Genomic DNA, 27,640 nt, shown 5'->3' with positions numbered 1-27,640 from the left:
ACGAACCAAGAGCAAATGCAACAGGATCCAGTTTCAGCCCAATCCGGCCTAGTGCGGGCCAGGTGACTCAGCCACACGGTGATTGGCTGCCCACTTCTCCAGTGCCTGAGAGCGTCATCGTCCTGTTTCCCTGCCACTTCGCATCCATCCATCCACCCTCATCATCCGCATTATCTTTATTTCTAACCTAAGACTGATCTCAATCCATCATGAGAGTTCTGCCCGCTACGCTGCTGGTGGGAGCAGCTTCCGCTGCTGCCCCGCCGCTCCAGCAGGTCCTCGGTGCGGGAAGGGAGCAGGTGGAGACCTGGTCCAAGCAGGGTACCAACGCCTTCTCCAAGCCTCTCGAGCAGATCCAGGATGGCCTAAAGTCGCTGTCCGATGAGGCCCGTCAGCTCTGGGAAGAGGTCTCGAACTACTTCCCGGACTCCATGGAACAGGCCCCCAGGCTGTCGCTGCCCAAGCCACACACCCGTCTCGCCGACTCGCACTGGGATCACGTGGTGCGTGGTGCTGATGTCCAGAGCGTCTGGGTGACTGGCGAGAGTGGCACCAAGGAACGTGAGATCGACGGCAAGCTGGAGGCCTACGATCTGCGTGTCAAGAAGGTGGACCCCAGTGCCCTCGGGATCGACCCGGATGTGAAGCAGTACAGTGGGTATCTGGACGACAACGAGAATGATAAGCACCTGTTCTATTGTGAGTTTCCTCTATCGTCTTGTGCGCATGACCTCGTGCTGACTGTGTATGAAAGGGTTCTTCGAGTCCCGCAATGACCCCGAGAACGACCCCGTTGTTCTGTGGCTGAACGGCGGCCCCGGTTGCTCCTCGCTGACCGGTCTGTTCATGGAGCTGGGACCCAGCTCCATCAACAAGAAGATCGAGGCAGTCTATAATGATTACTCGTGGAACTCGAACGCCTCGGTGATCTTCCTGGACCAACCTGTCAACGTTGGCTATTCCTACAGCGGCTCCTCCGTCAGCGATACCGTGGCTGCCGGCAAAGATGTCTACGCCCTGCTGTCCTTGTTCTTCAAGCAGTTCCCTCAGTACTCTACTCAGGACTTCCACATTGCCGGCGAGTCCTATGGCGGTCACTACATCCCTGTCTTCGCCTCCGAGATCCTTTCTCACAAGAAGCGCAACATCAACCTCAAGTCCGTCCTCATCGGAAATGGTCTGACCGATGGCCTCACCCAGTACGAGTACTACCGCCCGATGGCCTGCGGCGACGGTGGCTACCCGGCTGTTCTGGACGAAAGCACCTGCCAGTCCATGGACAATGCTCTGCCACGTTGCCAGTCGATGATTGAGTCCTGCTACAGCAGCGAGAGCTCCTGGGTCTGCGTTCCGGCCTCGATCTACTGCAATAACGCTCTCCTGGCCCCGTACCAGCGCACAGGTCAGAACGTCTACGACGTCCGCGGCAAGTGCGAAGACGAGAGCAACCTGTGCTACAAGGGCATGGGCTATGTCAGCGACTACCTCAACAAGCCGGAGGTGCGCAAGGCCCTGGGTGCCGAGGTCGACGGCTATGACTCGTGCAACTTCGACATCAACCGCAACTTCCTCTTCCACGGCGACTGGATGAAGCCTTACCACCGCCTGGTGCCGGGCCTCCTCGAGCAGATCCCCGTCCTGATCTATGCGGGTGACGCCGACTTCATCTGCAACTGGCTGGGCAACAAGGCCTGGTCCGAGGCCCTCGACTGGCCCGGCAAGTCCAAGTTCGCCGCCGCCGAGCTGGAGGACCTGGTCATTAAGGACAACGAGCACACTGGCAAGAAGATCGGCCAGGTCAAGTCCCACGGCAACTTCACCTTCATGCGCCTCTACGGCGGTGGTCACATGGTCCCCATGGATCAGCCCGAGTCCAGCCTGGAGTTCTTCAACCGCTGGCTGGGTGGCGAGTGGTTCTAAGACCCTATGCATCAATGTCTCTTATTGTCTGTTTTGTGGAATTTATTGATCTCGCCTGGTTTTCATTACATACACACTGGCTAAATCACAAGACCTTGGGAGGTGTAAGAGTGTCTGACACTTTTGCCATCTCTCTTGATGGCTTGCTCATGTCGTGAAGTATATAGCTGTTTGATCTGAATTGAATTATCTAGAATACCAATGCCGACCGTAGATGTAGGCATGTAGGTCTGTCTGTGTTGGATGTTATCGGAAATCAGAAGAGAATTGATCTCGAGAAAGATATGGGGTCCTATCGGTGGAATGAACTTTGGTGTGAACCACACCAGACGTCCTGGGTCAAGTACGTTGGTACAGGGCAACTACGCAGGCCAAACACAGGGCCGTGATTTACAACACGCCATGTAAGGAAGATCGGTTCATTTCATAGTGGTATGATTCATTTTCATTTTTAGGACCGGCAACAACCCCCAGTCCACCGGGGCAAAGGTCCCCCGGATTCCCATCAGAAACACACCGACAGTAAAGGAATCCCCCAAAACAAGATCCCCGGCAAAAATCGCTGACAACAATAGTTTAGCCCTTCTTCTTGCTGACACCGACGGTGCGGCCACGGCGACCGGTCGTCTTGGTGTGCTGGCCACGGACACGCAGGCCCCAGTAGTGACGCAGACCGCGGTGCGAGCGGATCTTCTTCAGGCGCTCCAGATCCTCGCGGAGCTTGCTGTCCAGACCGTTGGAGACGACCTGGGAGTCCTTGCCGTCGGTGATGTCGCGCTGTCTGTTCAGGAACCACGTCGGGATCTTGTACTGGGTCGGGGTCTGGAGGATGGTGACGATACGCTCGAGCTCTTCGGTGGTAAGCTCACCGGCACTATTGTGAGAAATTCCCGTCAGCTGGTTGTTGTTTGTGGGTTGTTGAGAAATTTTGCAATGCCTCCCGACCCTTCCACCACACACAAAAATTTGGGAGGGAAAAAATTGTGCAGCACCCTCCCAGCAGCATCACCATCCAAAATCTCCTCCTCTTCATCATTCCAGAGACATTGCATTGTTCCCCAAGGGCTTGTTGCACACGTACCGCTTCGAGAGGTCGACATCGGCCTTCTTGCAGACCAGGTTGGAGTAGCGGCGACCAACACCCTTGATCTTGGTCAGGGCGTACATGATCTTCTGCTTGCCGTCAACATTGGTGTTGAGCAGACGCAAGATGTACTGGAAGTTCGTCTTCTCGCCGGACACGAGCGCTGTAGTTATCGACAAGTCCATGTTAGCCAGACATTCAATTTTGTTGGATGGGTGCGACCGGTCTCGCTCGCTTGAGACCGGGGAGATCCAGAGAGCGATGATAGGGGGCAAGAGCATGGAGAGAAGAGTGGTCACGTACACATGATGGGCGATGGGCGCGACGGGATCGCGATGTGTTGTCGACGAGAGGGATGGAGAAGAGGAAGTCAAGGCAAGCGCTGATTGTTCTTTCCGGTTGTGGGCTCGGCTCGCTTGTGCGGCGCTAACCCTGATGGGGACATCACGTGCTGTGTGTTTCGTGTATGGTCATATCGGCGTATTTTACCCGTATCTTACACCTGTCCGCGCTTTGTGCTTCTTTCACGATCGACGATGAAACCAACGTGGCGTCGGATTCCATGCATCAGCAGTATACAGTACTATTCTGGGTCTGAAATGCATCTCCGGCACATGGCTGGTAGGTTGCCACGATTAATGATTGACTGGACTATACAGACACATAATCTTGTGACACTGACTGGATATACACTCGAATGCCCATCTACTCGACGATGTCTTCATGTCAAAAGATACATATCTATTTTCATAAATATCAGGACACAGATTGTCTACCAAAGGGTCTACGGCGGTGAGCCTCTATCCATGATCCTGACTGGACTCTTTGATCATCGCCGACAGAGGATGCCAACTGCGTCTAGCGTCGCGGCCGGATCCTTGGACCCGACAAGAATCTGGTTTTCTTGATCGGCTCCGTTTTGTGAGATTCACTGGCTGCCTTTGACGCTCTTTGTTATTGACAAGGGTCTCTCTTCTCTGTTTCGACTTTCAGACTCGGCACGAAACCTAGTGGACACGAGCGTCCAGGATTATGAACTGACAAGTCAATTATAGAAATACATACTTGGAAGTCTTTGCTTTGACAGTCTCAAAGTGTTCTGTGTTTCGATCAAAGAAAGACATCAATGCCATGGAGCCAAGTCGGCTCCCTTATTCTCTTTCACTTGATCAATATCATGGTCTTCTCTGCAGCACTGTCTTTATTCTCCGCCATGGCCTTGACGGTCTTACCGGGGGCCTTCGATGTATATTTAAGTCCTTGTTGGGCCCCGGTTCAATTCATCACCGTCGTCTATATTTCTTTCTGAACCTTGTCTATCTTGCTTGTCTTGTTCATCTTGTAACTGCCCCATTTCCTGCCGTTCATCATTGGATTTAATCCAGGATGGAGGGTGTGGACCACTTCCTGGACAACAACCCGGAACTCTTCGAAAGGGTGACCGAGGACAATATTCATGTTCCTCCTGAGCCCGAGAAACTCTACGACATGACTTCGCTGCCCGATCCACCCGCGGATTTGAAATTCTTCGGTATGTGTGCCAGCGACTTCCGCATCGGCCGTCACATCATGAAGGAGAACTGTCTGGCGTTGGCCAAGTTTTGGTTCTGGGGGATTCGATTCGACATGTACCTCCGTCCGTCCGGAACCAAAATCATCAACGCATTGTGGAAACTGTTTTACTACATGGCAGATGAGCATCGTCCACGCAACTGGATCGAGGTTTTTGATTTCACTCGTGATTCCGGCCCCCGGTTGTTCAAATATACCACTAATCCTTGTCCCTTCCCCTACAGCCAACGTCATCGAGAGCTCCCAAGCCTCAAGGGAGCCACTGGAGCCGGCTTTCATCGACCTGCAGACGCACCGTCTGTCTTGCCAGATGTCTACATCGAACGGTTTCTACTTCCAGCTGTCTCGAGGAAGAGAAAGATGTCACACCGGACTCAACCTCCGGAATACACCGAGAGAGAAACCCGGGCAGCCAAAAGACGCAGAACACAAACGTCTCCTTCTTCCGATTCAACCCTCAGCCTCGCTGGTATGTCCACTCAGGTTTCTAACAACCGTTTTCAGATACCACCGTTACCCGAGGTTGGCGAGACCAGCTTTGACAGTCCAAGCCCTGATCCATGGACGGTTCTCCCGGTTACTCTCACCAATGGAATACTCCTCCCGACAACTACCCCGACAACCGTACCAGCAGCTCTTTCAGCAGGTCTTCCAGCAGCTTTGACTGGAACTTTATCTGGCGCTTTGCCCAGTGTTCAGATGCAGGCTGTGACCGAAGCAGTGGAACGCGCAGTAATGAAATTCGCATACGCCGAACTTGAACGGGATCCCAGTGCTCCAGCTCGAGCACCTTTCCCTACCAGAACGGCCTGTGACAAGGACACTCTGCGTCTTATGCAGGTTGCAACGTTTCCCGCCACCAGAACCGTGAGGTTGATGCCCCCTGAGCTTCTCTTTGACCCAAACGGTCTCACCTATCCGTATCGCGGGCGGGGACCGGTCTGGAATGGCGGTTCCTGTGCTATCGATGCCGCGATCACGTTGGGAATCCTTGCTGACGCTGGATGTACTGTTGCAGACCGCAAAGGCGATTGGCAGTCACAATTCACCACACTCGAGAAAGCTTTCATTGAAGTCTGCAATATGAACTGGGATGTCTACGATGATTACACATCTATTGACCTTCGCGACGCCTTTTGGAAGAAGCTAGTCTCTATCGTCCCCAGTCTCACTATTGGAGCTCCTACTCCTGTCTGGGTGGTTTGGGCGGAATCAACAAGGAACTTTGCTCAGTTTCAGTTCAACTTCACCGAGCTGTTGACTCCCTGTCCATGCCAGGGCCTGGCCCCAATATCCACAGACAGGATGGGCCAATGCATGTATCCCATATCCCAGCCCTTAGATCAGTACGGTGTGACTGTGTCGGAAATGATCGAGCGCTCTACCTATGGCCCCAAGCACAGTGGACCATGTCCAGACTGTGGATCACCAACGGGAGACACCAAAGTCAAACAGTTCAAGGACCTTCCTCTGCGGCTGGTGATGAGTTTCGGCACGGATATCAAGCTGATCTCCCACACCAAGAATATTGCCTTTCGGTATGTGGACGAGCATGGAAACCACCGCGTAGCAACCTATCGTTGGCTCGGCGGCGTCTACTACAAAGATCACCACGTCCGTGTTTACTGGACAGATGCCGAACGAGGTGAAGAGGATACCGGCAACATCCGCATCTACGACGGCCAAGACAACTCAGGCATCATTGTGGGTGACATCCCGCCTTTCCACAGGGACTCTCGTGTGCCCCAGGATTGGTTGCGTGAGGGCCTGCCCATTGTCCTTTACGAGCGGGTCATGAATCCTTCCGACGACGTCCTCCACGTGGCTTCCCAGACCGTTACTAACATGATGAGTACTTCCATACAGAACAAGCCGATCCTGACAGAGCACACCCCCTGGCGCCGAGCACCAGAGCCTTCTTCCTCGGCTGGCCTTGACCCATGGCCGCGCATTCTGCCTCGCACCGGTGAGAACTACTATGAGGCTCGGTACACCGGACTGACCCCACCCCCTCATTCCAGATCCCAGTTCACTCCTCGATGTAGACTTAGCCAGTCTGCTGCTGAACGCCGCAGAATCTATATCAACCCAACCCACGACATCCCCGCCCGATGATACCATGTTGCTTGATGCTAACAATTCTGATGATGCTAAGCCTGATGTGAACAGGTCTCGTCTGAAACAGGAAACCCAAAGCCCCAACATGTTCGACTCGATCCTCGACGACCCATCATCTTTCCTCGCCAATCACCCAGACCTCTGGCCTGATGGTATTCCAGGTGACGATGGTCTGAGTCTGGTGAACTTTCCTGAGTTGGCGCAATCGCCGGAAGGTGTGCACACGTCGCCCTCGAATGCTCCAACGCCCTACTTCTCACCCAGCCAGTTTCTAGACCTGCCCTCGTCCTCGAATTCGTCCTCGAATGTGTCCATGGCCGATATCCCGGAATATATTAACGTCAGTCGCGATTGCCCCGCTCCTCACGAGCCTGCTCGCGTGTACATTATCCAGTCGGATCAGTCGCATCCCAGTCCTCCTAGAGCTGGGACTCAAAAGAAACAAAACGCCAAGCCCACCGTTAAGTCCAATGGTAAGCCCAAGGGCATCTCCAAGACTCCGGCCAAACCCAAGAGACGGGCGAAGCGGATCACCAAGTGAGTTCTGTCGTTTCGATCTCATGATTTTTTTTTTAATGTAAAATTTTTCGGGGTTTGGCTGCTTTGTGTTGGTGTTTCTGTGGTTTGTATACACGATAGATCTTTTTTTGTCTGTGTTTTGGCTATTTCTTTACTCAATAGATTTCCTTTTCTACCCTTGTTATAGAATGTGATGCTTTTCTACCCAGGTCGAAATCCTGAGTAAAAGGGGTACGTAAACTAACATGATACTAGTGGATAAATAACTCAATAGGAGTTATTTTGAGCTCCGTCAAAGTCAGTCATAAAGACAGACAGACCCTCCTTCCCTTTTTGGGTATCAGACAGCCGCAACGCATGACCCATGTGCTTAAAGCTAAATTGGGTATGGATGGATATAACAGCAACTACCCACTGCCAGAACCACTATTAATAAATCTATGAAAAAGAATAGATTAACAAAAATTCACAACTAAAAAGAATAGGCCCGAGCCGCGGATCGAACGCGGGACCTCGCGCAGGAGTGCTTAGGTTTTGCCCTAAGCGCGAATCATACCACTAGACCACCCGGGCTATTATTAGTAACAAGGATTCTTCATAAAATGATAACTAAACTCAGCCAGTACGCAAAGAGACACAGCGCTTCACGGGTAAGCATCCAACTATAGTTGGATTGGCCGAGGCCACTAAGAGCTTCGAAACGCTTTCACTCCTTATTGTCAGTATATTTAGGATGCTTGTCCTAGAGCAATCGCTCATACCAAGTAATTTCGAGGATGACCAAGGTCAAGAGGCGACAGCGAGGCTAATTGCCGTGGAGGACTGTCAAGGCAAACAATGGGTTGCGTTGCTGGTGACGAGATAGAGGGACCACCGGAGATGACGAGCCTGGTGGTAATGATCTCTGTGCATAGCCAGGATCACTACTATCGTTGTTCAACGTACGCTCTGGCTAGGCGAGTTGGCTTGACTATGTCGCCAGCTGGTACACAGCCTTTCCATCTGTAGCACTTTCCGTTGCTGTGCGGCCGGTCGGCGCAGGCGTAAATATAGATGCAAGCACTGCAGCTGCGGTTGATTGAGGCGGCTTCTATTTATCTTCCGCGCCTTTGCGAAGTGGAAAGTAGATCTGGGTAAATTGAAAATCCTAGTGCACTTAGGTGTGGAAGGCAACGAGTTCGTAGATAAGATAGCGAAATACGCAATTGGATGGTGAGAAATTGGTTAGCCAGTCCTATCAACCCCGAGGTTTTCAGGATTGCCCGAATATTGTCTCCGTTTAGAAGTGGAGATGAGTTAAAAGTAGTTTATCAAAGAGGCAAGGAAGGAGGCCTGGGAGTTGTCGAAACATGACACTAGACTCTATGGTTACTGCCTGACTTTGAGCAGTTATGGCATCCTGTCTGTTCACTGATAACATTTTATCTGCTCCTGTGAAGAGCAAGGTCGAAGGGAGACTATTAACCATGTCGCGACAGACAGCCCGCTTTATGACGATAATCGCCTTTATATCTGGAACATGCAGCACCATCAGACTGTCTCTGAGGATATTGATGACTCGCATTTGAAACTTTTGTGGAACACTATGGGGACATTTCGGGGGACTTCTTTGGTGCCTGGTTTGGCCTTTCTGCATGCCATTCACGAGTTTGTTATTCTGTATCTTTCTTGACCATGAGACTTCTTTAGCATATCACCGTTCAGACGCACTTAAATGGAGTCTATAGTATAGAGTAAAAGAAAAAGAGCAAATATTGCGATCAAAAAAATGAAATTTTTAAAAATAAACACCTAGAAATAAAAATAGACAGGCCCGAGCCGCGGATCGAACGCGGGACCTCGCGCAGGAGTGCTTAGGTTTGCCCTAAGCGCGAATCATACCACTAGACCACCCGGGCTGACATTATTCAGCAGAATACCACGTTCATTAGGTAGTAAATCTTCGTGCCACTACCTTTGCCTTGATGTAAATTTGACGCGCAAAGTTTCTTGTCTCGTAGAATACGATGTGTCAACAAAATCATTCATACTGAAAACAGCTTTTTCGCCATTAGTCAGGAGGCATCGGTGATAATCTCTTTGCATGTTGTAAAAACAGGGTTGTTGTGTTCGGCAGCCTCAAAGCTGCTTGCTGGTGACTTGTACAAGTTTTTAATTCCTAGCCACGGCCAGAAATTAGGATTATGGTGCGCATCCCAGCTATATTCTGTCAGTCTCTTTTTATCTTCATCCCGGGATGAAGGATTTTGGAAATCATCTCTTATAAGGAATTTGAGATCTCTAAGACCTTTAGTCAGTGATCGCTGATCATTTCGAAGCGATTGGAAAAGAGGTATTTACATATTCAGGTTCATCTTGCCATATAGGATAGGATACTCAGAACGAAGACATTCCTTAAGAGCAGTCATGCTTATGGTGTGCAGACAACACTTAGTCATGTTCAGATGATTATCTGGATTATAAAGAAAGACACAGCGCTAAGGACGAGTAGATATAGAAGCTGGCCAAGAGTCTTCCCTGAGTGGGTAGAGGTCATATACAGGCCCTCACCAGCGGCAGCGGTGATGACCCGACGTTTGGGGGGACATTCTGGCTTCGCAAAACTTACACTGCGATTATCTAAATTATTTAATGAATAATTTACAGGCTATATCTAAAAAGCGAAAGGGAATGTGGATATGAAATAAGTTTTTGGGTGGGGATTGAAGTGTCTCTCTTAATATATTGTTCACCCCAGAATAAGGTTGTGGATAGCGAACGTCTTTTAGAGTCGTCCATACTTCTTTTAAAAATTCATTAATGTACTCAATAGAAAGCTGATCTCGCTTCAATGTCTCCGCAGGAAAGCTCCGTTAGGTGCCTTACTAAGAAATGATAACCCTTTGGGAATTATAATTTTCAAGGAGAACTTTCTGTTATAGCAGCCCGGGTGGTCTAGTGGTATGATTCGCGCTTAGGGCAAACCTAAGCACTCCTGCGCGAGGTCCCGCGTTCGATCCGCGGCTCGGGCCTGTTCTATTTTTTTTCCTCCGTGTAAATTTTACAGAAATTTTCTCGATCTTCCTAGTCCTGATTCATTCTGTCCAGTATTAAGCCTCGAGAGGCCGAGATCGATTGCAATCTTGTCGTTGTTCGTATTGTTTGAGGTGTTGAAATTATGTTTTCCCCTGCACAGCCGATGCTGCTGAAGGAATGAGCGCATGCAGGCTCAGGATTTTAAGGGACTCAGAGTGTGTTCTTCTCCTCCTACAGTACTTCCTCTAAATTGGAATCACATCTTTTTGAACGGCATTTTACGTTAAGCGATTTTGCACCTCGGGATCCGATCCGGTGTCTTCCATATAGAGGCTCTGGTATATAAGTCTAGTTATCCATACCAGCTACCAGAGAATACAGGAAATCTATGGATGTGGGACCAACCAAGCCATATCCTATCACCCGCTCATGCTTTCAGTTTTCTCGCCATTGGAATCAATGTTTGACCAGCGGGCTATGTGGGACCTATTCGCGCTTCAAAATCTGATCGCGCTTTCGGACAATTACAGGCTACAATTATAGATTATAAGATACTGGCGTAGTATGCAGAGCGCTAACGCGTGATCATTATTTCTTCACAACGTCTAGCGATTCCGAGTTTGACAAAAAAAAAAGTAAAAGAAAAAAAGAAGTGGGCCCGGGCCGCGATTCGAACGCGGGGCCTCGCCCAGACAGAATCTTGAAGATCCGAGATCTGTGTCCCGAAGGGCGAATCATACCACTAGACCACTCGGGCTACTGTTGACGGATAACAGTAAGAATAAGATTCTTACTCACAGCGACCGCCAAGGCTGTTATCGGAGTCTGGTGACGAGGCTCTGTATTGATGGTGATGCTACGACCACATGGTTGAAGGATTAGAGAAAGAAGCCATATGACTGAAAATTTGATCGGATTTTGAAGTCCCAGTCCCCTGCTTGGCGAGATCTATCAAAAAAATATTTTGCTAAGAAAGAGACGTTCAGAAAATATAGCTTTGAAAGGTTATGTATAGGAGTGGTGACCTTTCTAAGTACTTATTAAAATACTTTCTTTTTTAAAAAATAGGTACGGCATCATATATATTTCAAAAAACATCAGCGGTCAAACGTACTTAGTTTTACGTTAATAAGAATAACCGAATCAATGCCTAGTACTTCTTTAGCAATGCTAACCATGGCGAGGAAGCTTATGATAAAGAAGATTAGGATCTTAGGGCGGACGACCTCAAAACGCTATGCTATGACTAGATAGCTTGATTTTGACTTAGTGACCTTTCCCTCCGTCGTCTCTACAAGACCACTACTATGGAACGCGCTTTCTCGGGGACTCCTCGCGCGTAATAACCGAGATAGTCGGCCGCTCTAATACGTTGCGTGCTCGCAAGCGTGCAAACTGACGACGACACATAAGACAAAATCGATCTCCTTAGCAAAGCTCTTAAGCAAAACTAGATCGGCCGCGACCGGATAGGTCGCGATCGCCGCGGGTTTGTCGGTACGAAGATCCGTCCTATTATGATTGGCCATGGTCCGCCTATGCTAGGAACAGAACTGGGAATAGGAATAGGTGATAATGACTATCTAACTACGCGGGGATTAGCGTCGGTGCGAGCACGAGCTCTATTAGTGATTCTCGCGTGAGAGGCGACTCGTATTCGTTAGAATAGAGTAATAGGTTGTCTTCTTCTACTATGACGGATATTAGTATGAGTGCTAGGAGTGCTGGGAGGAGGGAGTTATGTGTTCTTTGGGTTGTGGGTCTATTTGTTATGTGTAGGATTTCGATGACATAGGTGGATATGGTTCGGATGGTCTAGAAGGAAATTAGGCGTCAAGCATTTGATATGGATATGGATTATGTATCGTTTACAGCTCGGCGTCTTCAAGTCTTTTCATTGACTCAGGAATCTGTGGCATTTGAATCTAACTCTGTTTAGCAACACATAGTGCACATCGGGATTATTATGCGGGTAGGTAACGAATTGAAACTTTGCTGGAAGATAGTACCCGACAATTCAAGTACCTGTCAATTCGGCCTTGTTCTTCCGCTTGTCAACCTTTCATTTTCATCGTTTCAGGGCCGATGCGCGCAACGCGCGCGCGTCTTCCAGTACCTCGACCCGTCGCCAAAGATGGATCCTAGGACACGTGATATATATGTTGTATAGAAGCTGTAGCCTAGGTAGCTGCATCTGCTCTTATAAATACATCAGGATATTCGGAGTTCCAACTGTTTAAGAGCCCATGGGAGTTCATACTGGAGGGACAGAAAACGGCAAAGTGAGTGACCAGATAGGAAGGGCCAATTGCCTTGGTTGATGTAATATCCAAAAGGGATATATTCTGGTGAGGTGGGGACAATGAACCGGAGCCTTGTCGGCCAGTTCACCCGCTTCCGCGCGAATCAGCCTCACTTGCCGCATTACCCGTTGTCCCCGACTTCTAGTCTACGCATAGCCACCATTTAATAACTAGAGATCAATGACTATAGATACAGGCTGCGTTGGCATCGACATTTAGCCGCAGGCAGAAAGAAGAGAGCAGCGAACTGCACCAGAAAAATAGAGCCAAAAGGAGTTAGGGCAAGCGAAACACGGAGCGAGATCCACCCGTCAAAGGACGTGAAGGGGCAGAACACAGAGTATGTGGCACCCGTTGCACCGTTTTCCTGCTGCGTATCATGGTTATGACAATGCGATCAAAATAGTTCTGAGAGGAGATTTCGCCTACCGGTACCTTGGCTGAGATAAACGATCCTATACCACTACGATCATGAATAATGTAGCCTTTGTCCTGTTTTCGTTTCTTTTATTCCTCTGCTTTCAGTCACGACGAAATCATTGCGTTGAAGCGTAAACATCTCTTCCCTTTGCCCCAAAGCACAGGTACAAGAGCTGCTGGGAATTCGAGGCCTTCTACGGTTCCCGGCTCGTGGTCGACGGCGTCCTGAGAAATTTAAATCCCTCACTACGTTCCTTACGGCAATTCCAACTCGTTCGGGGTATGGACTCCAAGAAATATCTGTCGGTGTCTGAATTAGCCGTGGCCCGTCCGCCCTATTGTTGCCTAGTCTGCTGCGCAGTCGCATTTTGTTGACTGGTTCGTCTCTTTTCCCCGGTTTCTCTGTCCCTCCCACGTGAGATTCACCTTTCGCAAGGCGCAGTCCGTGATGGTTTCCGAAAAGTCCGATGCTATGTCCAAGCAAAAGCTAGATCACTATGGCTGTGCTCGTCGACGAGCGATCTCTCCTATACGAAGGATTGAACGAAACATCCATGTATAGACGGTTTGGCTGTACCTCCAAAAGTATAAAGATGGTCTCATTTCCCTTCACACAGATATCTAGAGCCATCTCTGTCTCAATATCTCTTTATTTCAATAGTCTCGCTTCTCGTCTCCATCCACATTCTTTGGTATATACTGGAGCACAATGAGGCTTTCATTCTTTCTTGGCCTTGCGACCTTTGCCGCTCCGTCGATGACCTTGCCGACTGACTTGGTCGTTCACGGCAGCGTGCCCCCTGCTGCCTCTAGCTGGGTCCAGGGAGAGCCAGCCACTGCGGAGACGAAGTTGAGCATGCAGATTGGCATAACCCAGAGGAACCTAGAGCGTGCTGCCGAGTTTCTTGACGACGTTTCCAACCCGGCATCGGCGAACTATGGGAAGTATTGGGATGCCGATAAGATTGTCCGAACGTTCGCACCTAGGTAAGTTGGGATCTAAGACCAGCTGGTTAATGCTGTGGTATCTATGTCAGGATCTGACTCGCCTTAGCCAATCCACTGTAGACAAAGTCAAGTCCTGGCTGACGCAGTCCGGCATCGCCGCGGATCGCATCTCTCTGACCCAGAGCGGTGGTTGGCTATCGTTAGACATTTCTGTCGCGGAGGCTGAGAACCTGCTCGGGACCAAGTATCACGTCTTCACGCATCCTAAGCTCGGCAACCAGATTGCCTGTGAGAGCTATAGCGTCCCGGCCCACCTCGCGAGCTACATTGACGTTATCACGCCGACGGTCCACCTTACCCCCATGCTCCCCTACACTCTCCACTTTGATGGCTTTCAGCCGGTCGAGGCTGCGAGCCATGGAGACTGCAGTAGCCGGATCACCCTAGAGTGCCTGCGTAGCCTCTACGGGATCCCGCAGCACCCCGAGGCCTCGGCTCATAACAGCTACGGCATCCCTGAGATGGATGGCGAAGTACAATTCATCTGTCCGGCTCGCTAGCGTTCTCGTGCTAATAAGATTCTCAGTCTATGAATTCTACTGATCTAAAGTTATTCCTCCGCAAATACCGTCCCGAGGCGGCCAATGACCAACTCATTGCTAAACTGATCAATGGTGGCAAGTATCCGTCCAACCCAGACCCGCTCGGCGAAATGGAAGCCGCGCTGGACCTCGAGTACGCTACTGGCCTGACATACCCCGTCAAGACGACGCTCTACCAGGTTGGTGGCATGATAAACAGTAATCAAAAACTCTGGGACATCTTGGACTCGGCACTCTGCGACAGCGGAAGGACATGCTCTAAAGGAACCTGTATTAAGTGTGCCGGTCTGACTAACGTCATCTCTATCTCGTATGGCACGGATGAGGATATGTTTGCCCCGACATTCGCCAAGCGTCAGTGCCACGAGTACATGAAGATGGGACTCCAGGGAACTTCGGTCTTGTATGCATCTGGTGACTCGGGTAAGTGCGCTAATGAATGAGCTGGATAACGTCGCTAATTTCAGTAGGTGTTGCTAGCAGACATGGTTGCGGTACGAGTGGCACGTCGTTCACTCCCCAATTTCCGGCTTCGTGCCCCTACATCACCTCCGTCGGCGCGACCATGCTCAAGCCGGGCGCTAGCACCGACCAGCCCGAGGTTGCGGCGTGGCAGGCGGTTTATGGCTTTAGCTCCGGTGGTGGCTTCTCCAACACGTTCAGCATGCCCGGCTACCAACAGCAGACCGTCTCGAGCTGGCTCTCGAAGCATAAGGGCCTTTATGGCCCCAAAATCTTCAACAACTCCGGTAACAGCCGTGCCTACCCAGATGTCTCCGCCAACGGCAAGAACTTTGTACGCATATCCTTCAAGTAGCGTCAATCCTTCAACTGACACAGTTCCAGGTCGTCGTTGTTGGTGGCCAGGAGGTGGCTGTTTCCGGCACCTCAGCTTCGTCACCGACGTTCGGCTCCGTCCTAACACTCATCAACAGCGTCCTGATCAACTCTGGAAAGCCCAAGATTGGGTTCGCTAACACCTTCATCTATCAGCACCCGGAGATTTTCAACGACATCACCAGTGGAAACAACTCGGACTGCCACAAGAAGGGCTTCTCGGCCGAGAAGGGCTGGGACCCTGTCACTGGCTTTGGCACGCCCAACTACCATAAGATGCTGAATGCTTGGATGAAAGCTTCGTAGAGAGTTGGGTACAATCTCTCTGCCCTCGGTGATGGTGGAAGAAGTAGGAGAAGGGGAGACCATGGTGAACGGCTCGAGTGGTAGCTAGAAACAAGCGCGAAACAAAACATGTGCTCTGTCAAGTTGTGTCTAGTCTATAACATGATTGTAAATTGAAGCCAGCACCACACCCGGTTGATAAACCTGCATTGGCTTAACAATTTCCAAATGTGCTAATCTAACAAGTCACTCTAAAATGGCGAAATATTGTTGTCCCTATTCGTTCTCTGAATTGCTAACACCGGAGGTATAACGTTGCCGAACCTGGTCGCTTACGCTTAGGGACATGGGCCTGCCAAAACTAAAATTTCTTAGTCGGAGGCTTGACAGTCACGCTATTAGATTCAACATGACCTCAAGGCGGAATCAGACAAACAAGTACGTAAAACCCAGCCGATGGCTACTACTAGTACCTTCGGCTCTCTGCCAATCAGCGCCTACTTATTCGACAAACACCAAACACCCCCGTAGGGAAAGCCTCGGCGAGCCCCGTGTGCTTCCCCGCCTTCTGGTCTACCCCGGACGTCTCCTTTTCTCTCTTTCTTTTCCTTCCATCCTTTTGTCCCCATCTCCCTCGACTCACAGCGGCCATGTGAACCAGCATGTCTACTTTTCTCCGTGCATCAATGATGAACACTATCGCAAATTGAAGGTATTGTTCTCTAGGTCTATGATCTATTTACACGTCTAGTCCTCCGGCCTGCCTGACCCAGATCTATCAACACAATGGGGAATTCAATCAAACACAAACACACAAAAAGGAGAGGTGGGCCACTCAAGCTTACAGCCGTGCCCGAGGCGGGCCCGTGGCGACATTACTCTTCTTGGGAGCAGAGACATAGCCCCCGAGACGGTTGTCGGTGTTGGTAACGCGACCCTGGGCATCACGCTGAATGCCCAGCTCAATCAGCTTCGCAAAGACCTTGGCGAAGTGATCGAAGAACAGGTCCTTGTCCTCGGCGTACTTCTTCACCCACGGTGCAAAGGACGGGTCGGTAGCCAGTGCCATGTCGGTGGGCAGCATCATCAGCGGCTCCTCGTCCTCCTCCGCGTCCGGGTCCTCATACACAAACTGTGTCATGCCTGTCGCCAGTTTGCGCGGCTTCCAGTCGAGTTGCAGCAAAAGCTTGAAAAACGAGTTGGAGAAGCGCGTCGGGTTCGTCACCCAGGGGCCTTCGAATCCGCTGCGGTCGCCGTGGCACCGGCCTAAGTTGTGCCCGCCAGTCAGTGCTACAATCTCCTGGTCATTAAAGCCCATGCGGTGGAAGATGAACCGCAGGTGTTCCGCGCCCTGGGCGCCATCCGGAAGCCGCCCGCGCGGAGGCACCTTGGAGTCGTCCACCAGGTCTGTCCGCCCGCCTTGCCATGCGATTTCGGGCCCGCCCATTTCCTTGATCGCTACTACGCCCGCCAGAGTCCACAGATCCGAGTAGGTGATCCATGGGTGCTTCTCTTTCACCGGCTCCAGGAAGGCCCGCCCATGCTGCAGACCCGCGTTGGCTGGGTCGCCGCCCTCCGCCTCGTATCTCATACCGGCCCCGTTCGAGCCTCCAGTGTCGGATTCAGCGTCATACGTGCCGGAGGAGTGCCTATTTGGATGTGTCAGCGGAATATCCCTCGCAACCAAACATCAAGAATCGACGTACCATGCCAACCGCACAAAGACTGGTCCTGCGCTGCCATCGTCATAGCCAGGCTTCTGGAGCTGAGCGGCAATGTCCTTGCGGACAGCGTCATAGTCCCCGGGGCGACTCATTTTTTCGGGCCGAGAAGGTGGTCCAGGGTACGATTTTTTGTTGAAGGTAAAAAGGCACGCGGATCGCTGTTGGATTGCAAGTCTCGTCCTCCGGGGAGTATTCAGGATAAAGAATCACAGGAGGGAAAAAGACAGAGAAAAAGAAATGCGTCCGAAAGGGCTTGGGCGTGTCCCTCGCACATGAAGGACAAGAAGACCGGAGTGGATCCACACGGGCCGAGTCAGTCTGCGCGCATTGGAAGCAAAAATGCCGAGGTCCAGCTTGCCATGGGCTCCCGATAAGCAGCGATACGGCCTTCCACAATCCATAAAGGTTTTCATCGGGTGCTTCCGCGACTTGCAGAGGTTCGCCGATGTTCGGCTGAACATGGTCGCCGAAATCTGGCGCGTTGTGCGTGAATCTGAGATTTGCCTGCGATGAAGTCATCTCCCGATCAAATGCCGTCGATGATAAACACGAATGCCTCGGAACTTGAAACCTGATACAGTCGCAGTCGAAATCAGTTTCCCCTTCATGCGCTCACGAATTGTTTCCCGACCGTAATATAACGCGCTCTAAGCTATTTTTGGAAACAGTCGTAAATCGCACTTTCCTAAGCATAGTCCTCTGGTCTGTGCCTGCGTTGCCCACGTCAAGAGGTAAAGGCCTCAGGTAGAGAAGTGTGAATAAGTTAGTCGTCAGGAATGTCCAAGCCTACCAATTCGCACAGATACTGCCTACGTAAGACTAAGATGGTATTATGCTCTCTCGGGTCTTTCGCGGCTCGACCGATGCTACTCTATTCGATGGCTTCATAGATCAACTGCTTCGGCACTGCGGAAGATAGCCAGAGCGAAAGTCGGGCAGTGCATCGTTTCACCACTCTGAGCGGATTGTGTAAATGTGTGTCGATTTGGGAGTACGATTGGTTTATCTTCCTCCTTACTCGCCGCACCTGAGCTCAATTGAAGAGGTTTTCTTTACTGAGCTGAAAGGCTGCCTCAAATGAAACTGGAGCTATTACGAAGAAGATCCTGACCAAGGATTAGATTTCTTTTCTCGAATGGTGTATTAATGTAGTTGGTGCGAGGGAAGAGAGTGTCAGAGGCCACTTTCGGCACGCAGGCTTGACGATCGTAGTTCAACGTACTTGACATTGTATTTCGGACGGCAGAGATCGAATCCAGGAAACGATCCTAGATTCAAAGCCTGGCCAGAATGTCATCCACTCACGCAGACGCTTTGTCGAGTATATAGGTCGTCGTTAAAGAAGCCCCCTCCTGTGTGTTTTGATATTGCCCTTTATGGTCTCGCCCTGGACCTGGAGCGAATAATAAACATTCAACGGGCCTAGATAAATTTGCTGGCTCTGCTGCCTATCTTCTCCTCTATATGTGGCCGATCACCTTGAGATATCACTAGAAATACACCACTACCGCCCCACAGCTCCGTACCAGCACAGCCCCAGCAATGCGCCAATAATAATCGACACAGCTGGAGGTAATCGGAACCATGCATTGCCTGCGTATGACACCGTCGTGATCACTAACCACCACGGCTCATTTGCCAGACTTTGTCCAGCGCTATTGGTCGCTGTCAAATAGCCTATCCCCCATAGCCGGTACACAGCAGTGAACACTAAGCCGATCGCTGTAGCGTTGACGCCTCGCAGGAAGCGAATCACAGATCTCCTCTTCCGCAACACACTCCAGAAACTCTGGATTGCAACAGCCAGAGTAATTCCCGGGACAAAAATCCCTAGCCAGCCTAGAAATGCGCCAAAGACAGTTGGGAATTGGGAATGCTGCAGGGCGAGAGAACCCAAAAAGACCGCAAAGTTGAAGTTGGGTCCCGGAAAGGCTTGGATAATGGCCAGGCCGATTAGAAAGTCGCGACTAGAAACCCAACCCGGACTAACGACGTAAGAGCGAAGGAGCGGAATAACAACTGGACCTCCACCGAAAATCACAGTTCCAGCGAGGTACATACTAGCGAATAGATCAAGGGGGAGGGGGGACGGGTCAATTTGGCTCTAGCGACAAGGATTGCGATAAACGAGGCTATTCAACATTAGTTCCGGGGACAGTGTGGTAGTTCAGGTAAGGAAAATACCAAAGAAGACAGCTAGGATAGCAAGCCCAGACCGGACGCGAATACCATATTTTGGCGATTGACTTGTTCCAGTCTGTGTCGACCGTGTCGAATTCACCAAAGCCCCAGAGCACTGTGGCAAGGTTTCATCCGGGCTGACTTTCCTTGATCGTATCCTTTCGTTCCGTTCCACTAGTCCCGGTGGTGTAGACTGTGTAGACTCCATCACCATAGAGCTCGAGTTCGCCTCCTCGGAATCTGCTGGACGTTTATGCCTATTCTTCCAAGCAATCTTCGTCCTCTGTAGTTGAGAATATAGCCACCCATCCCAAGTAGCTATAACAAGACCACCAATAAGCATCAACACCGGAAAGTACCACAGGGCATTATAGCAGAGACCCGCGCAGGCGCCAAAAATAATAAGTATGCGTGAAATATTGTCCTGGATTGCTTTTTCTGAAAGCTGCACTGCGGAAACCGCCACAATACCGACGGTCGCAGCGTTGAGTCCCGAAAGGAGGGCATAGACTGGATCAGGGAGAGTTCGACTAAGGTTTTGGACACCCACTGAGAGTGCATACATGCCCGCTGCCCCGGGGAGACTACTATGCGATCAATAAGGTGGTCAACCGAAGACTTTCTAGACCCTCACCTCCAAATCAGAAACGTCATAATAGCCGGAATGAAACCCGCATGAAGCAAGACGAGACAGAATAGCATCTTGGTGCTGCCTGGACCAGGAAGGCCCTGGCAGATAGCGAAGAGTTCCTGATACTACGCAAAGATGTTAGGCGCAGTTCTCTCCGAAAGTTATTGGTGGCGAGTGTCACCATCTGTTCATCCACCCATCTTTGTTTCTCTCCCTTCCCTTCCACGAACCTGCGATAGAGAATTTGGAAATGTACAGGCGGGCCCCCGAACGAAGTAAAACCCAAATCCCAGGTACGTAGAAAGACATCGATCATGCGGCGAGCAAGGGAATCCTCGTTGCCGTAATTCTGTCTGGATTCGGTGTGGCTGCGCCACTTTTGTTTTAACGAGCGAATCGACCTGACGTACCGTGAGAGGGGCGCAGGGAGCAACATGTTGGAGAACCTCTGGTCCGATCGTGGCGTTGACAGCTGAGCAGGCTGCATGCCCTCGAGGTCATAGGTCTGGCAGTGTAGAGGCTACATCGTGAATGTTGCCTGAGGTTGGTCATTCGCGGCTGCGTGTCTGTCACCAATAGCTGGTGATTGGCCACAAGATCCCGGTGGTTGCTGGCCCTGTGGCAGAAGTCGGAATGTTAATTGGCGGGAGACTAATTACAGTTCCGCAAGTTCAAGTAACATTAGTGTGGAGAGACACAGCGTGTCTTCATCATGGTAACTGGCCCAGGAACTACTATACTTTGCAGGCAGAATAAAACCTTTCGGCTCCTAGCCTTGAACCAGTGTATTAGTCGTCGAACTCGGATTAATCCAGACCATCCCAACCCAGCCTTTCATTCCCCCTTGACATTCGTCTCTGCACCGACCTCATCCGTCCAGGAATCTTGATCTCTAGTGGGCCCGCCCATCTTTCTTGTTGGGTTGCTCACCCAGCATGCTCTCTTCCTTTTCTCCACTTTCTCTCTGCTCCATATATGCCCGCAGCATCTCGCATTGCCTCCTCATACTAGCCACCTCACTTTGCAGCGCCTGGAGATTTCCTTTCAATGTGGTCGCCTTGTTCTTCCAGGCCACTGACACTAACTCTGCGCGTTTGATCATCTTCCGAAACTCGCGACGCAGCCAGCGTCGCCTACCCCGTAGCCGTCGCACCCGTCGTTCCAGCCTCCGTCGTTGCGATACCTCGGTGTCGCGGACAATGCGAATCACTCGGTCGATGGGTTCGATGTGTCTGGCTGACAGGGTGCCTTCCTCCGTGTGCTGTGCAATACACATCAAGGTTGCACTCATGTCGTCGGCAATTGAGTACACCAGCTGTGCCTTCTCAAGTGAAGACCGCTTCTCTAGGCCTTCTAGGCGTAGCGTGCTGAACCCAGCGATGGGGTGTCCGCCGGGAGGCATGGTGGTGGTCGCTTATTTCTTGACTTTTCGGGACCTTCGTAGAGGATGAAATTGCGATAGAAGGTGTAGCTGTAGATACGCTCAGAATTGTGGAATTGTAGCCAGAGAACAGTCACAGTGGACGGCAAGATTGAAACTGATGATAATGAAGAATAGCAACCGCAGAGAAAAAGAAAAAGATGAGAAATGAGAAAAGACGCTTTCTTTTGGTCTCTTTGATAAAGATAGTGTCTGGTCAATGAATTTGCCATCTTTGATCTGCAACGTTTGCTTCATTGACGTTAGATCCCCTGTCTTCAGGTTACAGAGTGAGACCTTTGCCAGAGGTGGCTGAACAATGCCTGGGTTCTTTCATTAGGCTTTCTTCTCCGTAAGTGAAACATGGGCAATCAGATTGACCCACTGTTCTTTGTTCTGCCCCCAGGGAGCTCTCCGTTTTGCTCCTCTTTAAAACAAAGAAAATCGCCTGCTCCTTGTTTGAAAATGTCAAAATGAGAATTGCGCACAAACTGGTGGTTAGTATTCAAGAGTTATATTTATATCTCTTACATTTAAATATAGACTTTAAAATCTCGAGACAACAGCGCTAGATTGATCTTGCATAACATCTCAATTGCTAGGCGATATGTAACTTATCTACAATTTACAGCGCAGAGACAATCGCATCACCCACCTCCTTCGTGCCAGCCTTACCTCCCAAATCAGGCGTTCGTACGCCCGAGTCTAACACTTTACGCACGGCATCCTCAACCTGCCGCGCCTCCGTATCCATGTTAAGCGAGTAGCGAAACATCAGGGCAACGCACAAGATCATGGCGACAGGGTTGGCGATATTCTGGCCAGCAATGCTAATCCTTATGTCAACAATACACTCAATAACATTTATGTCAATACTTACGTTGGGGCAGAACCATGTGTTGGCTCGTAGAGGCCATATGGCCGCGTTGTCAGTCCCTTCGCACCCGGCAGACCATTGAGACTGGCACTTGGCAGCACACCTAATGTGCCCACGATAGACCCAGCCTGGTCGGAGATCATGTCACCAAAGGTATTATCGGCCAGAAGAACGCCGTTCAGAGTACGTGGGTTCGTTGCCAGGATCAGCGAGGCCGAGTCGGCCAGCTGGTGCACCAGCTTGACTTGGGGATATTCGGTCGTTATTGTTTTGTCCACGACTCGTCGCCATAGCCGGGAAGAGGCTAATACATTGGCTTTATCGAGTGAAATCACTGGCCATGGCGGGTCATGACGCAGAGCAACCTGAGCAGCTAGACGGGTGACACGCTGTATTTCAGCCTCGGAGTAGCCCCATTCATCCATTGCTAGAGAACTGTGAGTCAAAAAAAAAAAAAAATTGGAAGACAATATTTCACGCACCATAGTCTGGTTCCTCGACCTTGCGACCAAAATAAGCTCCGCCGCAATTCTCCCGCACGACGACGAAGTCCACGCCCTCAATCACGTCCTGCTTGAATGGACTGAACTCCTTCGCAATCGACGCACTCGGTGAGCTAGCCGAGCATGGTCGCAGGTTTGCATAGATATCCATCGCCTTTCGCAGCTGCAACAGGCCTCCTTCGGGCCCGTCCAGCCCTCGACGCGCATTATCCCATTTTGGACCTCCCACGGCGGCGAACAGGACTGCGTCCGAGTCTAAAGCTGCCTGTTTAACTTCTTCAGTGACAGACTTGCCGTGTGTGTCAATACTGCATCCTCCGATCAGTTCCTGACGGAGCTGGAATTGGCGTTGCGGTGTCTCGAAGGCTTTCAAAACTTTGACAGCTTCGGCCATCACCTCTGGGCCGATGCCGTCGCCGGGGAGGACCAGAATGTTGGAAATTTGCACCATAATTTGTATACCACGTATTTTGGTCACGTATCTTGGTCTCTAAGGCAACCTTTCAGCAGTGCTTTTGGCCGCCTATCTCTATCTCTCGGTCTTTACTCCGAGGACGCTGCGGGGTTGGTGGGGACTCGCCGATGCCGGGGGGAGAACATGGGCAGATTGGCTTGGCTACGTTGAGATTTAGTAGTGAGTATGCTAACTATAGCCATTATTATTGCCCAATGTATTTATTATTATTAGTTTCTCCGCAACATTCATGATCGCAGTTAGACATGTTGACAGCCTGAGGCATCTACTAGGGCAGAGCAACCACCCACTTAGGGCTCCCTTTGGTTTGCACTGTTTGCACTGTTTGTCTTGATTTTTCATCTTTTCCTACTTCTTTCCGATAAGGAACCTTTAAAGCCAGCCAGCACCATGTCGCGGATCGAGGAGCTCCCGGACGACTTCGACGAGTCGCTGAACCTCAATGAGGTGCCGCCGCAGGTAGCCCAGGACCTGCCCCAGCCCGGGTTCGACGCCTTCGCCGCATCCAACGAGATCCCCTTCCCGATCAACGAGGAGCGGCTGAAAGAGGTCGAGAATGATCCGTCCGCGCCCAAGATGCCGCCGGCCATGGCATCGGTCAAGTCACATTCCAAGGAGGAGCTAATGAGCATGATGAACAAGACCCCGCTGTTCATGACGGACATGGAAAATGCGGGCGATGAGCGTATGTCTTAGCTTCCCGATGGCTGTGGACCATGGACTGACTGAAATTTAGACGGGGAAAACGTTCTTTTGGATGCGCTACAAGCCATGCAGAATGAGGGTACTCGGGGCGAGGTCGCACAGACCTTCAAGGAGCAGGGCAACGAGGCCGTTCAGGAAAAGCGATGGATCGATGCCAAAGAGTTCTACACCAAGAGCATCGCCGTCATTTATGCCAAGGAAGACAAGTGGGAGAAGCCCAAGGATGCTCAGGCGGAGAAGAAACTATTACGCCAGTTGGAGGAAGCCTCGCATATCAACCGGGCGCTGGCCAATCTAGAGCTGGGTATGTGGCTGATTGGATATAGCAATTCCGAACAAAAATTGCTGACTATTTCATGCAGGTAACTACCGTTCGACAACTCTCGACTGCGCCGCCGTTCTTAAACTCAACCCTCAGAACATCAAAGCCTTCTACCGCTCTTCCAGTGCTCTTCTGAAGCTTGACAAGATTGCCGAAGCGGAGGACGCTGTGTCGCGCGGCCTGGAACTCGACCCCAACAATAAGGCCCTTCAGACCGTGGCGTCGAAGATTGCAGATCGCAAGGATTATGTGCAACGCATCGCGGCGAAGCGCAAGGCCGAGGAAGAGGCTGCACGCAAGCAAAAGATGGTTCTAAGCACTGCGCTGCGCGCCCGCCAGATCCGGACTCGCAAGACCAATCAACCCCCCGAAATGGAAGATGCTGGGATCAAACTTGTCCCCGATCCTCTGTCACCAGAGAGCACTGTCGAATTTCCGGCTGTTTTCTTGTATCCTATGGATGCGGAGTCGGACTTCATCAAGGCCTTCTCAGAAATGCATTCCATTGCCGACCACTTGGACTACATCTTCCCGCTACCCTGGGACACCAAAAAGGAGTATTCGATTGACACGGTCGACTGCTTCATGGAGACCGTCACTGGTGGGCTGATCAAGGCGGGCAAGAAATTGCCTTTGCTGCAGATTCTCTCTGGAGGCAAGGTCGAGGTTGTTGATGAGCTGGTCACGGTGTTTGTTGTTCCAACTTCCAAGTCAAACGCATTCATCTCCGAGATGAAGGCCCGCAAGATAGGCTGAAACACCACATGAAAATTCATGCGATTTCAACCGAAACCCTCCAAGCATCCTGGTATCCCTGGAAAACCTTGGTCGGTCATATCCCGGACACATAGCAGCGCCTTGTGCAGGAAACCAATTCGTTGATGTGTTGATCAGATATCCTGTGTCTTCTGGATGATAACATTGCGGATGGTCACCTGCAACGATGATAGAACAGCACCGAAGCAACAGAGGCATAAAAGTTAGATACCCCAAATGAGAACACTGGGCGTTGTGTATATAGAAATATTTTGTATCGACTATGCTCATTGGGCCGGGAAACCGCCCTCTGGAAGAAGAAAGTCCCACCATTGATCATATTCCAACATGTCCAGGGCGAGATTAAAATCATCCAGCATCGCGTCCGTCTGGTGGTAGGCTGTGTTAGTCCCAGGATCCTGCACCGACTCTGGGAAACCCGGCTCAGTTGGTACATGTCCGTCCAGTTGGTGACCGTGAGTGGTTTGACTGTTCAAAACATAGCCAATATCGCACTGCCGTAAGTACCGGCGCGTGGGCTGCTCGCCACCAAACACCGAAGCGATCTCTTGCACAAGTGACTCGCGCATCTGCGGATCACCCGCATCGCGGCGTTCAAACATGTCCAGCATCTTGCGTAAGATCTTGATCCCATCCGAGACCATGGGCCCGATATCATGCAGCTCCAGATCCGAAATCACCATCTCGATATCCTGTCTCATTGACTCGGACGAGAAGCCCGGAAAAGATCTCTCCACTAGCAAGAATGCAGCGAGCGTCACCGCGGCCGTGTACGCTTGGTACCCCTGGACAGCAAACTTTTGGGACTGACGGAACCTGTTCACATCTGACTCGCGCATCTGTCTGTACGGCAGTAGCATCTCCTGCGCAGCTCTGGCGCAGACGCTCCATGATTCCCCGACGCGCGCGTGCAGAAACGGTCTATTCATGCGGATCCGCTGCTGGCAGATGCTGATATGTAGCATTGCATGACACCAGGCAACGTCGTCCAGACTTGGAAGATGCCGTAGGGCTTCTGTGCTGCCAATTCGAAAGTACCAAGGGAATTGTGCTGTGAGCTCCTGGATCTCTCGATCAATTGACCGGATGTACTCGTACGACGATAAATGGGTGCTGCCGTCTTGATATAGCTTGCGAAATATGCGGTAGGCCTGAGCCCGGCAGATACAGGCGCTCGTGTCTGTCGGCACCTCCATCGGCTGCGCTGTCACTGACACCTCTGTCACATCAATGTCATTACAGTTTTGTGGCAGTGGTACGCGCTCAGCAGGTGTATGAATAAGAGGCGTTCGATCCAAGCACATGGACTGGAAACTGCGGGGGGAAGTCAGCCATATTTCCTGGAATTGACATATGGGCATATGTTCTTACGTGTCAGTGACCCATAAATCCCACCATATACGTCGGCGCAGCTCAGTATCCAAGTAGTTAGACCCCTGGGCGTCTCTATCAAGCCCAAGCGCCTGCGCATGCCGAACAGCCTGGCCAAATGCCCTATATGCTGAGATGAGCGGAGAGTGAGAAGAACGCATTGGGAACACTCACGAGTTCAAAGACTCTATATTTTTGGTTTCCAGCCAATACAATTGCGTCGCAATAAACACTTGCAACTGCATCACACTCGGCTTGGATTCAAAGTCCCCAGCATGGAGGGCTTGGCGAGAAGCAAGATGCCATACTCGAGAGAGCTGGCGTACTCGCGAAGATTCAAGGCCGACTACTACTGCAGATTCCACTGGCACTATAAGCGCCGTAGATGATATGATCGTGAACAAAAGTGCTAGCCATATTAGATCCACCTTCTCCGTTTCGATGGACCAGAATTCAGAATATTGGCGATGGAAGGTTGGCACATGGAATGCGTGGAAAAGCCAATGGGCATTTTCGAGATAGTAGGAGACTAGAAGATCACACTGGTGCTGTGGTGGTAGGAGAGTTGCTAGCTGTGCTCTCCAGAACCGCTTAGTGTGGAGAGAATCGTTAACTGTGTCGCATATCGATGATAGAGGTCCAGAAAGGGGAATAAGGACAGGAACTGATGATGGCAAAAGAGGTAATTGAGTATTTTCAGGGGATATAGTGGAACTCCCGTCTGCGGTAGTTTTTCTATGCCGATCCAGCCCAGGAGCAATGGCCGCTGGTCTTGATGAGACCGGATTCAGCCAGGCCGTTGGGGCCGGGTGCTGATGGCACTCACTCTCCCGGCGATAACGTGTACATGTATGGCAAGGGACACGCCGATCACATCGCAGCTTATGCACTCGGCAGGGAAGACAGCTGAGCGTGCGGCGAACCGAGACTTGTTTCTTACGTTGCATCTGTGGGGCCGGTGCATGAAGTTCAGTTCCCGCCGTGCCTGGGTCTGCCTGGGATGAATTCAAGTCTGACATGGGTCGGGTGTA

The 27,640-nt window shown here is 51.0% G+C and overlaps 10 protein-coding genes across 10 annotated transcripts; 4 read left to right on the top strand and 6 right to left on the bottom strand.

Annotated features, from left to right (window-relative positions):
- Positions 1-209: 209 nt before the first annotated feature.
- On the top strand, positions 210-1,920 carry cp3 (carboxypeptidase C PRC1; the record flags this gene model as incomplete). Its single annotated transcript, XM_057197758.1, has 2 exons — positions 210-699; positions 755-1,920. The coding sequence occupies 2 exons, from the start codon at positions 210-212 to the stop codon at positions 1,918-1,920; spliced, it is 1,656 nt and encodes a 551-aa protein (XP_057051198.1).
- Positions 1,921-2,496: 576 nt separating this feature from the next.
- N7474_006347 (40S ribosomal protein uS13) lies at positions 2,497-3,311 on the bottom strand (the record flags this gene model as incomplete). The annotated part of the gene is made up of 3 exons (XM_057197757.1): positions 2,497-2,794; positions 3,002-3,167; positions 3,308-3,311. The coding sequence occupies 3 exons, from the start codon at positions 3,309-3,311 to the stop codon at positions 2,497-2,499; spliced, it is 468 nt and encodes a 155-aa protein (XP_057051197.1).
- A 1,079-nt stretch (positions 3,312-4,390) lies between these two features.
- Positions 4,391-7,229, top strand: N7474_006346 (uncharacterized protein; the record flags this gene model as incomplete). The annotated part of the gene is made up of 2 exons (XM_057197756.1): positions 4,391-6,630; positions 6,746-7,229. Coding segments are annotated over 2 exons (2,724 nt in total), but the record flags the coding sequence as incomplete, so codon positions are not given.
- Positions 7,230-13,660: 6,431 nt separating this feature from the next.
- N7474_006345 (S53 family peptidase) lies at positions 13,661-15,644 on the top strand (the record flags this gene model as incomplete). The annotated part of the gene is made up of 5 exons (XM_057197755.1): positions 13,661-13,938; positions 14,006-14,432; positions 14,486-14,924; positions 14,972-15,297; positions 15,348-15,644. 5 exons carry the CDS (start codon positions 13,661-13,663, stop codon positions 15,642-15,644), a joined length of 1,767 nt encoding a protein of 588 aa, XP_057051195.1.
- An 820-nt stretch (positions 15,645-16,464) lies between these two features.
- On the bottom strand, positions 16,465-17,439 carry N7474_006344 (peroxidase; the record flags this gene model as incomplete). The annotated part of the gene is made up of 2 exons (XM_057197754.1): positions 16,465-17,272; positions 17,330-17,439. 2 exons carry the CDS (start codon positions 17,437-17,439, stop codon positions 16,465-16,467), a joined length of 918 nt encoding a protein of 305 aa, XP_057051194.1.
- A 1,412-nt stretch (positions 17,440-18,851) lies between these two features.
- N7474_006343 (uncharacterized protein) lies at positions 18,852-20,595 on the bottom strand (the record flags this gene model as incomplete). The annotated part of the gene is made up of 6 exons (XM_057197753.1): positions 18,852-19,332; positions 19,389-19,479; positions 19,532-20,112; positions 20,163-20,284; positions 20,341-20,512; positions 20,570-20,595. The coding sequence occupies 6 exons, from the start codon at positions 20,593-20,595 to the stop codon at positions 18,852-18,854; spliced, it is 1,473 nt and encodes a 490-aa protein (XP_057051193.1).
- A 456-nt stretch (positions 20,596-21,051) lies between these two features.
- On the bottom strand, positions 21,052-21,561 carry N7474_006342 (uncharacterized protein; the record flags this gene model as incomplete). The annotated part of the gene is made up of 1 exon (XM_057197752.1): positions 21,052-21,561. One exon carries the CDS (start codon positions 21,559-21,561, stop codon positions 21,052-21,054), a length of 510 nt encoding a protein of 169 aa, XP_057051192.1.
- Positions 21,562-22,204: 643 nt separating this feature from the next.
- On the bottom strand, positions 22,205-23,410 carry N7474_006341 (3-isopropylmalate dehydrogenase; the record flags this gene model as incomplete). The annotated part of the gene is made up of 3 exons (XM_057197751.1): positions 22,205-22,409; positions 22,460-22,883; positions 22,939-23,410. The coding sequence occupies 3 exons, from the start codon at positions 23,408-23,410 to the stop codon at positions 22,205-22,207; spliced, it is 1,101 nt and encodes a 366-aa protein (XP_057051191.1).
- Positions 23,411-23,824: 414 nt separating this feature from the next.
- Positions 23,825-25,217, top strand: N7474_006340 (HSP70/90 family co-chaperone CNS1; the record flags this gene model as incomplete). The annotated part of the gene is made up of 3 exons (XM_057197750.1): positions 23,825-24,119; positions 24,171-24,443; positions 24,502-25,217. 3 exons carry the CDS (start codon positions 23,825-23,827, stop codon positions 25,215-25,217), a joined length of 1,284 nt encoding a protein of 427 aa, XP_057051190.1.
- A 287-nt stretch (positions 25,218-25,504) lies between these two features.
- N7474_006339 (fungal specific transcription factor domain-containing protein) lies at positions 25,505-26,770 on the bottom strand (the record flags this gene model as incomplete). The annotated part of the gene is made up of 2 exons (XM_057197749.1): positions 25,505-26,552; positions 26,610-26,770. The coding sequence occupies 2 exons, from the start codon at positions 26,768-26,770 to the stop codon at positions 25,505-25,507; spliced, it is 1,209 nt and encodes a 402-aa protein (XP_057051189.1).
- Between the last annotated feature and the right edge of the window lie 870 nt (positions 26,771-27,640).

This window comes from Penicillium riverlandense (genome assembly GCF_028828495.1).
Source record: "Penicillium riverlandense strain IBT 135883 chromosome Unknown utg000006l_segment0_segment0, whole genome shotgun sequence".
Lineage (NCBI taxonomy): Eukaryota > Fungi > Ascomycota > Eurotiomycetes > Eurotiales > Aspergillaceae > Penicillium > Penicillium riverlandense.
This window is presented reverse-complemented; position numbering and strand designations above follow the sequence as displayed.